Consider the following 16,161-nt stretch of genomic DNA (forward strand, 5'->3'; position numbering starts at 1 on the left):
CTCCCCCCTACCTTTTATCTCAGCCCACTTGGCACACCAGCCGCATTCCTGAAGAAGGGCTTATGCCCGAAACGTCGATTCTCCTGCTCCTCGGATGCTATCTGGCCTGTTGTGTTTTTCCAGCACCACATTTTTCAAAAAATGTTTGTGGCAATGTATTCCATCCATGCAAACTTCTATCAGATTACCCCTCATCCTGCGATGTTCAAGTGAAACAAACCATGTTTTTTCAATCTTTCCTCATAGCTAATTCCCTACTTAGGCAACAGCCTGTGTCTGTACCTTCTTCAAAGCTTCCACATCCTTCTGCAAGTGCGATGACCAGAACTATACACAATATTCTAAATGTGGCCGAAATAAAGTTCTATACAGTTGCAACATGATTTGCCAATTTTTATACTACACGTCCCAATCAATTGTGCCATATTCCTTCTTCACCACTATATCCGCTTATGTTGCCACTTCCAGGGAACTGTGGACCAGCACACCTAGATCTTTCTACATGTTGATGCTACTAAGAATTCTGCCAGTTACTGTACACTTCCCTTCTGCATTATATCTCCCCATATGCACCACCTCACACTTGTCTGGATTTACCTGCATCTGCCATTTCTGTGCCCAAGTCTACATCCTGCTGTATCCTCTGGCAATCCTCTTCACTGTCTGCAACTCCTCGATTTTTGTATTGTCGTTAATTTACAAATCAAGCCCCCTACATTCTCCTCCAAATCATTGACATATATTACAAATAGCAGGTATCCCAGCACAGATCCCTGAGGAACACCACTGGTCACAGATTTCCAGTCACAAAAACACCCTTCCATGCAACTCTCTGTCAGCTACGACTAAGTCAGTTCTGTATCCAACTTACCAGCTCATTGTGGATCCTGTATGACTTCATCTTTTGTATCACTCTACCATAAGGGATCTTGTCAAAGATTTTGCTAAAGTCCAAATAGACAACACCAATCAATCTGCCCTCATCAATCATCTTTGTCACTGCCTCAAAACACTCAATCAAGTTTATGAGACACAATCTTCCCTGAACAAAGCCATGCTACCTACTGCAAATATGTCCATATTTGTTCCAAATGTGACTAAATCCTGTTCCTAAAATTCTTCTGCAATAATTTTCCTACCACATATGTTAGGCTCACTGGCCGGTAATTTCCTGGATTATCCCTGCTGGCCTTCTTAAATGAAGGAACAGCTTTGGCTATTCTCCAGTCCTCCAGGACCTCTCCTGTGACTAAAGAGGATACAAATACACCATACAAAGCCCCAACAATTTCCTCACCTGCCTCCCTCAGCACTCTAGGATAGATCCCATCAGGTCCTGGGACTTGACAACCTTAATGTTTTTCAAAATACCTAACACCTCCTTCCTTTTATATTGACATGCCCTTGAATATTGGCTTGTTTTTTCCCGAGACTCACCACCTACCATGTCATTCACCTTTGTGAATATCATTGCAAATATTCATTCAGGATCTCACCCACTTCCTTTGACACCACCCATAAATTCCCACCTTTGTCCTTGAGTGGGCCTACCCTTTTCCTAGCTACCTTAAGCGCTTTGAGATTGTCCTTGATCCTGTTTGCCAAAGATGTTTCATGGCTCCTTTTAGATTTCCTAATTCCTTGTTTGAGTTCTTGGGCTCTGTCTGTCTTCAGTTTCCAAAACTTTATGAATGCCTCCTTTTCCTTTCTCTCAATTTCTCTTGTCTGGCTCAGTGTTAGCACTGCTGCCTCACAGCGCCAGAGACCCAGGTTCAATTCCCGCCTCAGGTGACTCTCTGTGTGGAGTTTGCACATTCTCCCCGTGTCTGTGTGGGTTTCCTCCCACAATCCAAAAATGTGCAGGTTAGGTGAATTGGCCATGCGAAATTGCCCGTGGTGTTAGTTGAAGAGCTAAATGTAGGGGAATGGGTCTGGGTGGGTTGCGCTGTGGACTTGTTGGGCCGAAGGGCCTGTTTCCACACTGTAAGTAATCTAATCTAATCAAATCTAAATCCAAGGTTCCATAAGTCTTGCCATCCTTGTCCTTCATTTTCACAGGAACATGCCAGCTCACCTGAACTCTACCTAACTGGCCTTTAAAAGATTCCCATATGCCAGATTTGGATTTACTCCCAAAGAGCTACCCCCTTTCTACATTCCCCAATGCCTGCTAATATTGTGGTAGTTAGCCTTCCCCCAACTGAATACTTTCACTCTAAGACAACTCTTGTCCTTATCCGTAAGTAACTTAAAACTTAGAGAAGTATGGTCACTGTTCCCGCAATGGTCCCCATTGAACCTTCAAACATCTGGCCAGGCTCAATCCTTAATACCAGGTTTCATATGGTCCCTCCCCCCGAAGCTCTTCAACCACATCCTGAAATCAGCGAGTCCCTTCCCGACTTGGACTATTTCCATACTGTTTCAAAAAACCACCCTAGACACACTTAACAAATTTATCCTTACCCAGGCCCCTGACACTAACTGAGTCCCAGTTAATAAAGAGAAAGTGAAAATCAACCATCTTAACAATCCTGATGTTTTTACATTTTTCCATAATCTGTCTAATTTGCAACAGCAACAGTAAGTGATGGGTGGCAGTTATAGGAAGGGGGGAAAGTCTCATATACAGTCACATAGATGGGTTAACTCCAGGAAAGGTAAGAGAGGTCGGCACCGAGGGCAGCAGTCTTTTGTAGATATACCCATTTCAAACAGGTATGCTGTTTTGGAAAATATAGGGGGTGATGGATTCTCAGGGGAACGTAGCACGAACAGCCAAGTTTCTGGTATTGAGACTGGCTCTAATGCAACAAGGGATACGTTGGCTTCCAAGAGATCAATTGTGTTAGGGGATTCTGTAGTCCAAGGTAAAGACAAACGTTTTTGTGGCCAGCAGCGAAAAAGCAGAATGGCGTGTTGCTTCCCTGGTGCCAGGATCAAGGATGTCTCAGAGAGGGTGCAGAATGTTCTCACGGGGGAGAGAGGCCAGCAAGAGGTCATTGTCTGCATTGGAACCAAGGTATAGGAAGGGAAGAGGTTGAGATTCTGAAGGGAGATTACAGAGAGTTAGGCAAAAATTTAAAAAGGAGGCTCTCAAGGGTAATAATATCTGGATTACTCCAAGTGCTACGAACTAGTGAGGGCAGGAACAGGAGGATAGAGCAGATGAATGCATGGCTGAGGAGCTGGTGTATGGGAGAAGGATTCACATTTTTGGATCATTGGAATCTCTTTTGGGCGAGAAGTGACCTGTACAAGAAGGACAGATTGCACCTAATAAATTAAACTGCATTTATTTCAATGCAAGGGGCCTAACAGGGAAGGCAGATGAACTCAGGGCATGGTTAAGAACATGGGACTGGGATATCATAGCAATTATAGAAACATGGCTCAGGGATGGGCAGGACTGGCAGCTTAATGTTCCAGGATACAAATGCTACAGGAAGGATAGAAAGGGAGGCAAGGGAGGAGGGGGAGTAGCATTTTTGATAAGGGATAGCATTACAGTTGTGCTGAGGGAGGATATTCCTGGAAATACATCCAGGGAGGTTATTTGGGTGGAACTGAGAAATACGAAAGGGATAATCACTTTATTGGGATTGTATTGTAGACCCCCTAATAGTCAGAGGGAAATTGAGAAACAAACTTGGAAGGAGATCTCAGCTATCAGTAAGAATAATAGGGTGGTTATGGTAGGGGATTTTAACTTTCCAAACATCGACTGGGACTGCCATAGTGTTAAAGGTTTAGATGGAGAGGAATTTGTTAAGTGCATATGAGACACTTTTCTGATTCAGTATGTGGATATACATACTAGAGAAGGTGCAAAACTTGACCCACTCTTGGGAAATAAGGCAGGGCAGGTGACTGAGGTATCAGTGGGGGAGCAGTTTGGGCCCAGCGACCATAATTCTATTTGTTTTAAAATAGTGATGGAAAAGGATAGACCAGATCTAAAAGTTGAAGTTCTAAATTGGAGAAAGGACAATTTTGACGGTACTGGGCAAGAACGTTCAAACGCTGATTGGAGGCAGATGTTTGCAGGTAAAGGGACTGCTGGAAAATGGGAAGCTTTCAGAAATGAGATTATGAGAATCCAGAAAAAGTATATTCCTGTCAGGGTGAAAGGAAAGGCTGGTAGGTATAGGGAATGCTGGATGACTAAAGAAATTGAGGGTTTGGTTAAGAAAAAGAAGGAAGCATATGTCAGGTATAGACAGGATAGATCGAGTGAATCCTTAGAAGAGTATAAAGGAAGTTGGAGTATACCTAAGAGGGAAATCAGGAGGGCAAAAAAGGGACTTGAGATAGCTTTGGCAAATAGAATTAAGGAGAATCCAAAGGGATTTTACAAATATATTAAGGACAAAAGGGTAACTAGGGAGGGAATAGGGCTCCTCAAAGAGCAGCAAGGCGGCCTTTGTGTGGAAACGCAGAAAATGGGGGAGATACTAAACGAGTCTTTTGCATCAGTATTTACTGTGGAAAAGGATATGGAAGATATAGACTGTAGTGAAATAGATGGTGACATCTTGCAAAATGTCCAGATTACAGAGGAGGAAATGCTGGATGTCTTGAAACGGGTAAAGGTGGATAAATCCCCAGGACCTGATCAGGTGTACCCGAGAACTTTGTGGGAAGCTAGAGAAGTGATTGCTGAGCCTCTTACTGAGATATTTGTATCATCGATAGTCACAGGTGAGGTGCTGGAAGACTGGAGGTTGGCTAAAGTGGTACCACTGTTTAAAAAGGGCGGTAAAGACAAGCTAAGGAACAATAGAATGGTGAGCCTGACCTTGGTGATGGGCAAGTTGTTGGAGGGAATCCTGAGGGACAGGATGTACATGTATTTGGAAAGGCAAGGACTGATTAGGGATAGTCAACATGACTTTGTGTGTGGGAAATCATGTCTCACAAACTTGATTGAGTTTTTTGAAGAGGATTGATGAGGGCAGAGCAGTAGATGTGATCCAAATGGACTTTAGTAAGGCGGTCGACAAGGTTCCCCATGGGAAACTGATTAGCAAGGTTAGATCTCATGGAATACAGGGAGAACTAGCCATCTGGATACAGAACTGGCTCAAAGGTAGAAGACAGAGCGTGGTGGTGGCGGGTTGTTTGTCAGACCTGTGACCAGTGGAGTGCCACAAGGATCAGTGCTGGGTCCTCTACTTTTTGTCATTTACATAAATGATTTGGATGTGAGCATAAGAGGTACAGTTAGTAAGTTTGCAGATGACACCAAAATTGGAGGTGTAGTGGACAGATTACCTCAGATTATAATAGGATCTGGACCAGATGGGGCAATGGGCTGAGGAGTGGCAGATGGAGTTTAATTCAGATAAATGCAAGGTGCTGCATTTTGGGAAAGCAAATCTTAGCATGACTTATACACTTAATGGTAATGGGTTAGGCCACTGTTGGAATATTGCGTGCAATTCTGGTCTCCTTCCTATCAGAAAGATGTGGTGAAACTTGAAAGGGTTCAGAAAAGATTTACAAGATTGGTGCCAGGGTTGGAGGATCTGAGTTACAGGGAGAGGCTGCACAGGCTGGGGCTGTTTACCCTGGAGCGTCGGAGGCTGAGGGGTAACCTTATAGAGGTTTACAAAATTATGAGGAGCATGGATAGGATAAGTAGACAAAGTCTTTTCCCTGGGATTGGGGAGTCCAGAACTAGAGGGCATAGGTTTAGGGTGAGGGGGAAAGATCAATGGGGCAACCTTTTCACACACAGGGTGGTACATATATGGAATGAGCTGCCAGAGGATGTGGTGGAGGCTGGTACAATTGCAACACTTAAGAGGCATTTGGGTGGGTATATGAATAGGAATGGTTTGGTGGGATATGGGCCGGGTGCTGTCAGGTTGGACTAGATTGTGTTGGGATATCTGATCGGCATGGACGGGATGGACCGAAGGGTCTGTTTCAATGCTGTACATCTCAATGATTGTATATATGCTCCCTGTCACTGCTGGCTTTTGTGAGGCTGCTGTACAATCCCATCAAAATGATTGCACCTTTCCTATTCCTGGGCTCTACCCAAATGGCCTTACTGATGAGCCCTCCAAGATGTCCTCACTCAGAACAATTATGATATTCTCCCTTATAATTTGCACAGCTTCCCTCCTCTTTTACATCCCACTCTACTTTGCCTGAAACTTCAAAATCCCAGAACATTAAGTTGCTAATCTTGTTCCTGTCTCAACCATGTCTCTGTAAGGGTTACAAAATCATAGTTTTATGTATTAATCCAATCTAAGTTCATCTGCCTTAGCTTTCATGCTCTTTGCATTAAAACAAATATGTTTTAGACTGCCAGTCCCTACTGTGTTCAGTAGCCTCCCACTCTTCCTCGTAGCTTTAGTGCCCTGAGTCTCAGACTCCTCCTCAGTCATTTTACTTGCTGACCTATTGCTCTGATTCCCGTGCTCCCTGCCACACAAATTTAAACTCTCCCGGGTGGCAATAGCAAACTTCCCTGCCAGGATTGGTGAGCCACCAATTTAGGTGCAACCTATATTTCTTGTACAGGTGCCATCTGTCCCAGAAGACATTCCAATGATCCACATATCTGACAGCCTCCCTCTTGCTCCAGCTCTTTCACCATATATTTAACTGTATTATCACCTGATTCCTAGCCTCACTGGCATGTAGTACAGGAAGTAATCCTGAGATATCAATCCTACAGTTCTTGTCTTTCAACCTCCTACCTAGCTCCCTGAACTCCCTGTGGTGGACCTCATTTCTCTATCTGCCTACCAATATAGACCACTACCTCTGGATGCTCATCCCCTCCCCTCATAATCTTCAGAAAATCCTGTATCATCTCAGAGACATCCGTGCCCCTGGCACCAAGGACCCAAAACACCATCCTAGAGTTTTGCTCAAAATGATATTTTTTATGATTTCAAAAATATATGTTATTCATAAAAATCTCTCTTTCTATACATAGTTACTAAAGCAGTTCGATTCTGTTCAGTAGCATATGAAGAAACAAACAAACATTGGAGTTTGACTCTATCCAGCAAACAAACCCAAGACATTTCTTACTTGTACAAGATTATATTAACATATATTTGAGGCACCGGAAGGGACCAATAACTGAATGGACCCCCATTTGACTTCAGCAGAATGATCTCAGTGAATCTTTCCCCACTGCACCTTGGTGGCAGCTGCCCCAAGCTTTAGGATGTCCCTCAGCACGTAGTCCTGGACCATGGAATGTGCCAGTCTGCAACACTCAGTCAGGGTCAACTCCTTACTCTGGAAAGGCAAAGTGAGGACTGCAGATGCTGGAAACCAGACTCTAGATTAGAGTGGTGCTGGAAAAGCACAGCAGGTCCGGCAGCATCCAAGGAGCAGGAAAATCGACAACTTGGGCAAAAGCCCTTCATCAGGAATCTAATCTCGACTTTCCTTACTCTGGAAAACCCAACAAGTTTCGGGCAGGCCAAAGAGTATCTTTCAATCAGGTGATGGTCTTCCAGGTACAGTCAATGTTTGTTTCAGTATGCATCCCAGGGAACAGACTGTATAGTCTGCATCATGGAACTGCTCAGCATGAATTTCGACAAGAACCTTGCTTCTCTCTCCCGACTTCCTTCGCACAGGCACATTCCAGAAGAAGATGTCTAACAAATCTCTATCCCCCTGCAGCCACATTGAGGGCAGTGTGTGTTGGCGCAGAGAGTCTGGGCATACAGGAAAGATCTCACCAACAGCCCAGCAATCCCTTGGTGTTTTTTTGGAAAGTTCCGGTGAGGGAGCATTCTGTAGCAGTGTAGCTTGTAGGCTCCTTGGGGCCCAAAACTCATCTACTCCAACTCTTTGTGGGTAAAAACGAGGACTGCAGATGCCTGAAACCTGAGTCTGGATCAGAGTGGTGCTGGAAAAGCACAGCAGGTCAGGCAGCACCAAGGAGCAAGAAAATCGACATTTCGGGCAAAAGCCATTCATCAGGAGTAGAGGCAGGGAGACTGCAGGGTGGACTCCCTGCCTCTATTCCTGATGAAGGGCTTTTGCCTGAAATGTCAATTTTGCTGCTCCTTGGATGCTGCCTGACCTACTGTGCTTTTTCCAGCACCACTCTGATCCAGACTCCAGCTCTTTACCTTTTTATCTTTCGCTGCTTTTTCTTAATGGTTCCATTTATTATCTTACATTTTTTTAACCTTCTTCAGTGGAAGGTGTCTTGTCCCAGCCCAAGCCCAGAGAAATGGAGGTTTCCAGCTCAGCAAGACGCTCCCAGCCTGCCCTGGTGTTCTCCCATTGTAGCAGCCCCATCCTAGAGAGGCAGGTACCGGCCTGGTGTGTCCTCCTGTTGTAGCAGCTCCATCCTGGGGAAGGGGAGGGTCCTGGCCTGGTGTAGCAGCCACATTGCAGAGGCTGGGGGGGTCCAGGCTTGGCATAGTGTTCTCCCATTGTAGCAGCCCCATCCTGGAGGGGTGGGTCCCTGCCTGGTGTGGTATTCTCCCATTATAGCAGCTCCATCCCGGGGGAGGGAGGTCCCAGCCTGACATGGTGCTCTCCTGTTGTAGCAGTCCCATCCTGGAGGGGTGGGTCCCTGCCTGGTGTGTTCTCCTGTTGTGGGAGTTTCATTCTTTTCCATGGACTGGAGTGTCTTTTAGAATTAATAGTGTGGAAACAGGCCAATTGGCTCTACAAATCCACACCAACCCACCAAAGAGTACCCCACCCAGACCAATTCACCTGCACCGGCTACTCTACATTTCCCCTAACTAATACACCTAGCCTACACTTTCCTGGACACTTATGGGCAATTTAGCATGACCAATCCACCTAATGTGCACATCTTTGGCTTGTGGGAAGAAACCAGAGCACCAGGAGGAAACCCACGCAGACACGGGGAGAATGTGCAAACTCCACACACACAGTCGCCCGAGGCTGAAATTGAACCCATGTCCCTGGCGCTGTGAGACAGCAATGCTAACCACTGAGCCACCGTGCCCCCCATGAGTCAGCTCATCCAGAGATAACACTGGTCCAGCCTCTCACACATACTGTTGACTAAGACATTTGTGACAGATGACAGGAATGACTGAGAGGCCGCGCTGTCTGTGAGCTTTGTGTTATACAGACTGGCATAAAAGGATTTGCTGATCCTCAGGATGTCAGACGGCAATCTTTCACCCACCTTCTTCAGGATCACCCTGACTGTAATGTGGACTCCCTGGCCTGGGGTACGGATGCTAAAAAAGTCCATAGCCTTGATTAGCTGGTCATTGTGTTCGGCTGAAGCTAGCATAAAGATCCACCAATTTCATTCAGCTCAACCGATGACTCTCCAAGTTCTGCTTGCAATCACAATCTAGCAATGATAGCAAGATCATCTGATGATGAAGGTTCTCAGTTTAGATTCGTCTGAAATACTCAGTATTTCTCCAGTTACTACTTAGCCTATAAACCTGGTTTCTGAGCAGCCTATGTCAGCGATCCCCTTCTCAGTCTTGGTGAGTGAGCCAATGCCTCCCAGAATCTTCTTTGGTTGCTTCTCACAGTGCCTTCTGTAGGCAAAGTGCTATTTTCCTAAAGTCAATGTTTGCATAGAAAAATCATTATTTTCACTGGGATGTGCTTTGTTTAAGAATGGCAAATATTTAATATTTCAATATGAGTGCATTTATCAGCTCAACATCTTTGTTGACTAAATTTTGTTTTATGATAATCAATATTTTGATGTTTATGAAATGGGCATGGTAGATAGACATTTTTATTCTGAATCCAATATAGATAAAATATATAAATAATCATGTTGGTAGCTGGATAAATCATTTCAAGATATATTGTTACCAGTGGACTACAGTGAAACAGTGCACTCCTCCAATCCTAGTCATAATAATATTTGTGGTTCCCCTGCCAAAACCTCACAGTATTATAATAAATTGTTTAACCTTCAAAGACTCGCCCCAGGATGGTTTGAGACAGGGTCTTTCAGGGTCCATGGTGACTGCATCCATTTTTTTTTGGAAGAGAACGAGCACACAGTCGAGAATTCTCATAATCAGGTGAGGTGGTTTGGCTAACTTCCTCACAGTGGAAATGTCAGCAGGTTTTATTGTCTGGAAAAAAAAACAAAAATTGTCAATGTGATCTTAATAAACACAGACAATTATAGGCATTACATGATTCAACGATTGACTACCTGTCTTTGTATTATCATCAAATTTATTTCCCATACATTCAGTCCCTGTATCCAAATCATTGATGTAAATTGTAAATAGTTCAAACACTAGTACTGGTAGCTGTGGCACAAAGCTAAAAAGGATCCATGTTCTCCACTTTCCTTATCTTGTGGTCTGATTATTTGTCAATCTGTTATTATGTTGACCCTGCATCGTGAACTTTCATTTTACATTGGAACGTTTACAAGGCACATGACAAATGGCTCTTGGAAACCCAAGTAACAAAGGTCTATATGTTTCGCTTTGTTAATATTGCTTTATACTGCCTCAAAAATTCCAATAAATTCTCAAGCATTATTTCCCTTTCACAAAAACTATTCCCATAGAATCCTCACAGTATAGAAAGAGGCCATTCAGCCCATCGAGTCTGCACTGACCCTCCAAAGAGCATCTCACCCAGATCCATCCCATCACTGCAACCTTGCATTTAGCATAGCTAATCCACTTACCCTGCACCTGTTTGGAGTGTGAAAGGTAACTGGAGCAGCCAGCAGAAACCCACACAGACACAGGGAGTACATACATACACCACACAGACAGTCATCCAAGATTGAAATTGAACCTTGGTCCCTGGCACTGTGAGGCAGCAGTGCTAACCACTGTGCTCCACAATATTGTGTGATTGTGCTAAGATTTTCTAATTGCCTTGTTACTTTCTGCTTAATAAACAATTTGAGCATTTCCCTATGACAGATGTTAAGCTAATAGACTTGTAATTTCCTACTTTCTAACACCCTCTTTCTTAAATAGAGGTGTAACATTCGCTACTTTCCAATCTGATGGAACATTCTGGCAACAGGAGGAATATTGGAAAATTAAAACCAATGCATCTATTATTGTAATAATCAGTTCTTTTAAAATCCTAGGATGAAGTCTGTCAAGGGCTGGGACTTATAGAGTCATAGAGTCATACAGCATGGAAACTAACCCTAGTCCAACCAGTCCATGCCAAACACAATCCCACCTGCCTGTTTCTGACCCATATCCCTTCAAACCTTTCCTATTCATGTACCTATCTAAGTGTCTTTTAAATATTATAACTGTGCCCACACCCACCACTTCCTCAGTGTGGGAGAAAAAAAAACACTCCCTTGCCCAAAACTTGTTCACAGAAGCCAAGTCTTTTCTTAGCTAAACAGAGCATGCCCATAATACCTCAACTTAACCACAACAGCTCAGGAACTAAACATCAAAGCAAGACATTACCTAAACAGCTTCCAGACTGAAGGAATACACCCCTAAGATGATCTGATAATCGACTTCCAACCTCACAATAGCATCACCGCCCCTGCAGCTCCAAGGGCATCCCCAGTCTCCTCAGGTACTGAAGCCCCACAAGGCCTACCTCGTGGCACCCAGATACCTGACGAGAATGCACACCACCCTGCAGGCCCATTGAAACCAGGATGCTGGACATTAGCACCTGCTCTAGCAGAGGAACGGAACTTCCTATTACAATTATTACTTGATTGCTACTACTGGACAACCGATTGTTTTTCATTGAATGTAATTTAATTCATATTGTCTTATGATTAACACTGCGCTCCTGTAATACAACTGTAACACTATTAAAACTGTCTGTATCTGCATCTCAGGGAAGAGAATCCTTGACTCAACTGTGCAGAGTGTCAGTTCTGTACCAGTCCTGTCAATTTCTCTTCCCCAGGCTTGAGAAATAAATCAGTATTCGTCAATTTCAAAAGAGCTGTGTGTGGCCTCTATTTGTAACTGGACAATTCTCCAGCACTGGGGAAGCTCATTCTACACACAAACCACCCATTTGTTAAAAAAAACTTGTCTCTTATGCATTTTTAAAATCTCACTCACTGTAAAAATGTGCCTCCTAGTCTTGAAATCCCCCATCCTAGGGAAAAGACACCTACCATTAACCCTTGAGATTTTATAAATCTCTCTAAGGTCACCTCTCAACCTCCCAAGCTCCAGTGAAAAAAATCACAGTCTATCCAACCTTCCATATCCAACAACATCCGGTAAATGTCTTCTGAAATGTCTCCAGCTTAATAACATACTTCCTATAACTGGGAGACCAGAATTGTTAGCTTTTAGTCTTAATAACTTTTTCAGTACTTTTTCCCTGGTAAATATAATTGTTTTAAGTTCCTCTTTCCCTTTCAGCTCCTGAAACATAATTACTGCTGGGATGTAAGCTGTATCCACTTCAGTGAAGACAGATGCAAAATATTTGTTCAATTCATCTGTCAACTTTTCAAAGTTACAAAAACCCGGATGAACACAAGAGTTGCTCTTGAGCAAGCTAGTATGTTGCTGAAGATGCAGTTCAAGTGCCTGGAAAAAATGTGAGATGTTCTTTAGCATGTACTAACAAGAATGTCCTGAATGCTCTTCCAAACTATGTACAATGGAGAGCTGCAGAAATGACTGGAACCGTATGAACAGGAAGATGACGACTGTTCTACATCCTTACAGAAAGGGGACCAGGGTGAGGAGGAGCCCAATGAGGCTAGGGAGCTTTAAGCCACTGACCTGGCTGCCAGAGAAATGTGTAATGATCTCATAGAGATACACTTTAAGTAAACTGAATGTGAGAAGCAATATGTTACACTAATGCTGAACTAACCCACACTAAAATACATTAATCCTACAGTAAAGAAGCTGTCCACTTCTTTTTTACTCTTTACTCTTCTTCCACTCTGGTCTCAACACTTTCCTAAGGTTAGCATGATGGCACAGTGCTCAGCATTGCTATCTCACAGCAACAGGGACCTGGGTGACTCTCTGCATGGACTTTGTGTATTCGATGCAGACGAGATGGGCTGAACGGCCTCCTTCTACATTGTAGGAATTCTTGGATTCTAATGATCACTTGGAAAGTATGAGTCAATGTGGGAGATGACTGGAAAATGGAGACTTGAAATCTGAGTTATATTTTGTAAGACAGTAACATTGTTCTAAGCATCCAAGTGAATTCTTTTTGTCTAAAAGGTTGATTTCTTCTGTTTTCTGATACTTCTGTATATCTGTGGCTTTAACAGAGCTAGAGAAATGCTGCTCATGCACCAGCTGTTTCAGCCTGGATGCCTATGAAAGCATTCTCTGGGTGCGAGGGTCCATGAGGACCTGGTCAAACACTATCTACTGCCATAGGTGTAGAGGCTGAATTGTTCATCATATGGAACTTGGACTGATTGAGCAGAGGCCACAAGTGGAAAAGTGAGAATTGTGCATAATTCCCCCATTTCCTCATGCACGTTATCTTCTTTCTCAAGTCCCACTGATACTTCCCTGCTAGCCAAGAGCTGAAGAATGCTTTACTGCATTTAATAAGACATTGGCCAGCTAAGTTGAGATTATCCTCCATTCTACTTAAGTGATAGCCTGAGCTTGTAGAACGTGGTGGGTCAAGCATGCTTCTGTTGCCTGCTGTGACATTTTCTCAGTGGAGGTGACTATTCTGTTTGGGGATGTGAATATAGTCACCAAGGTTTCAGATTTCATGGCACTAATGTTTGAGGTGGACTCCTGCAAACTCTGTCCAAGAGTGTGTGGTACCAATGGAAACTATGACAGAAGCTCATCTATTTTCTGTTACTGCTACAATATTTTGCTCTTGGTGGCTAAAGGCCTTGACATTTTATGGCCTTTTATCTGTGCTCAAAGGACCACTGCTATTCACTTCTATTGTGACCTCCTCACCTTGAGAGAATGGCCTCTTTTACCCATCACATTTTTTTTCCCAAATATTGTTTGGAAGATATAGACTGTAGGGAAATAGATGGTGACATCTTGCAAAATGTCCAGATTACAGAGGAGGAAGTGCTGGATGTCTTGAAACAGTTAAAGGTGGATAAATCCCCAGGACCTGATCAGGTGTACCCTAGAGCTCTGTGGGAAGCCAGAGAAGTGATTGCTGGGTCTCTTACTGAGATATTTGTATCATCGATAGTCACAGGTGAGGTGTCGGAAGACTGGAGGTTGGCTAACGTGGTGCCACTGTTTAAGAAGGCGGTAAAGACAAGCTGGGGAACTATAGACCAGTGAGCCTGACCTCGATGGTGGGCAAGTTGTAGGAGGGAATCCAGAAGGACAGGATGTACATGTATTTGGAAAGGCAAAGACTGATTAGGGATAGTCAATATGGCTTCGTGCGTAGGAAATCATGTCTCACAAACTTGATTGAGTTTTTTGAAGAAGTAACAAAGAAGATTGATGAGGGTAGAGCAGTAGATGTGATCTATATGGACTTCAGTAAGACATTCAACAAGGTTCCCTATGGGAGACTGATTACCAAGATTAGATCTCATGGAATAAAGGGAGAACTAGCCATATGGATACAGAATTGGCTCAAAGGTAGAAGACAGAGGGTTGTAGTGAAGGGTTGTTTTTCAGACTGGAGGCCTGTGACCAGTGGAGTGCCAGAAGGATCGGTGCTGGGTCCTCTTCTTTTTGTCATTTACATGAATGATTTGGATGTGAGCATAAGAGGTATAGTTAGTAAGTTTGCAGATGAAGAGCATTCTTGGAAGAGCAGAGTCTGATTAGAACAAGTCAACATGGATTTAGTAAAGGAAGGTCATGCCTGACAAACCTGTTGGAATTTTTTGAAGAGGTAACAAGTAGGTTAGACCAGGGAAACCCAAAGGATGTGGTCTATCTAGACTTTCAAAAGGCCTTTGATAAGGTGCCACACGGGAGGCTGCTGAGCAAGGTGAGGGCTCATGGTGTTCAAGGTGAGCTGCTGGGATGGATTGAGGATTGGCTGTCTAACAGAAGGCAGAGAGTTGGGATAAAAGGTTCTTTTTCAGAATGGCAGCCGGTGACGAGCGGTGTCCCGCAGGGTTCGGTGCTGGGGCCACAGCTGTTCGCATTATATATTAATGATTTGGATGAGAGAACCGGGGGCATTCTAGCGAAGTTTGCCGATGATACAAAGTTAGGTGGACAGGCAGGTAGTACTGAGGAAGGGGGGAGGCTACAGAAGGATCTAGACAGGGTGGGAGAGTGGTCCAGGAAATGGCTGATGGAATTTAACGTGAGCAAGTGCGAGGTCTTGCACTTTGGCAAAAAGAATAAAAGCATAGACTACTTTCTAAATGGTGAGAAAATTAATAAAGCCAAACCACAAAGGGATCTGGGAGTGCTAGTCGAGGATTCTCTAAAGGTAAACATGCAGGTTGAGTCCGTGATTAAGAAAGCGAATGCAATGTTGTCTCTTATCTCAAGAGGGTTGGAATATAAAAGCAGAGATGTACAACTAAGACTTTATAAAGCTCTGGTTAGGCCCCATTTGGAGTACTGTGTCCAGTTTTGGTCCCCACACCCCAGGAAGGACATACTGGCACTGGAACGTGTCCAGCGGAGATTCACACGGATGATCCCTGGAATGACAGGTCTAACATATGAGGAACGGCTGAGGATACTGGGAATGTAATCGTTGGAGTTTAGAAGATTAAGGGGAGACTTAATAGAGACATACAAAATAATACATGGCTTGGAAAAGGTAGATGCTAGGAAATTGTTTCAGTTAAACGAGGAGACTAGGACCCGTGGACACAGCCTTAGAATTAGAGGGGGTCATTTCAGAACAGAAATGCGGAGACATTCCTTCAGCCAGAGAGTGGTGGGCCTGTGGAATTCATTGCCACAGAGTGCAGTGGAAGCCGGGACGCTAAATGTCTTCAAAGCCGAGATTGATAGATTCTTGTTGTCTAGAGGAATTAAGGGCTACGGGGAGAACGCTGGTAAGTGGAGCTGAAATGCGCATCAGCCATGATTGAATGACTTACTTCCACTCCTATGTCTTATGGTCATTAATGGAGATGGGGAGGTCCAGGAAGGGGAGGGAGGCGTCAGAGATGGTCCAGGTAAATTTAAGGTCAGGGTGGAATGTGTTGGTGAAGTTAATGAATTGCTCAACCTCCTCGCGGGAGCACGAGGTGGCGCCAATGCAGTCATCAATGTAGCGGAGGAAGAG

The 16,161-nt window shown here is 44.0% G+C and overlaps 1 protein-coding gene across 1 annotated transcript in view; it reads right to left on the reverse strand.

Moving 5' to 3' along the window:
• Nucleotides 1–16,161, reverse strand: part of LOC122540182 (dynein axonemal heavy chain 8-like) — a 1,320,893-nt gene that overhangs the window by 215,003 nt on the left and 1,089,729 nt on the right. The window contains exon 69 of the mRNA XM_043675532.1: nucleotides 9,918–10,085. Within this exon, the coding sequence (XP_043531467.1) occupies nucleotides 9,918–10,085 (168 nt within the window). The remainder of the gene's footprint in view (nucleotides 1–9,917; nucleotides 10,086–16,161) is intronic.

The sequence above is a fragment of the Chiloscyllium plagiosum genome, chromosome 3 (assembly GCF_004010195.1).
Source record: "Chiloscyllium plagiosum isolate BGI_BamShark_2017 chromosome 3, ASM401019v2, whole genome shotgun sequence".
Taxonomy (NCBI): domain Eukaryota; kingdom Metazoa; phylum Chordata; class Chondrichthyes; order Orectolobiformes; family Hemiscylliidae; genus Chiloscyllium; species Chiloscyllium plagiosum.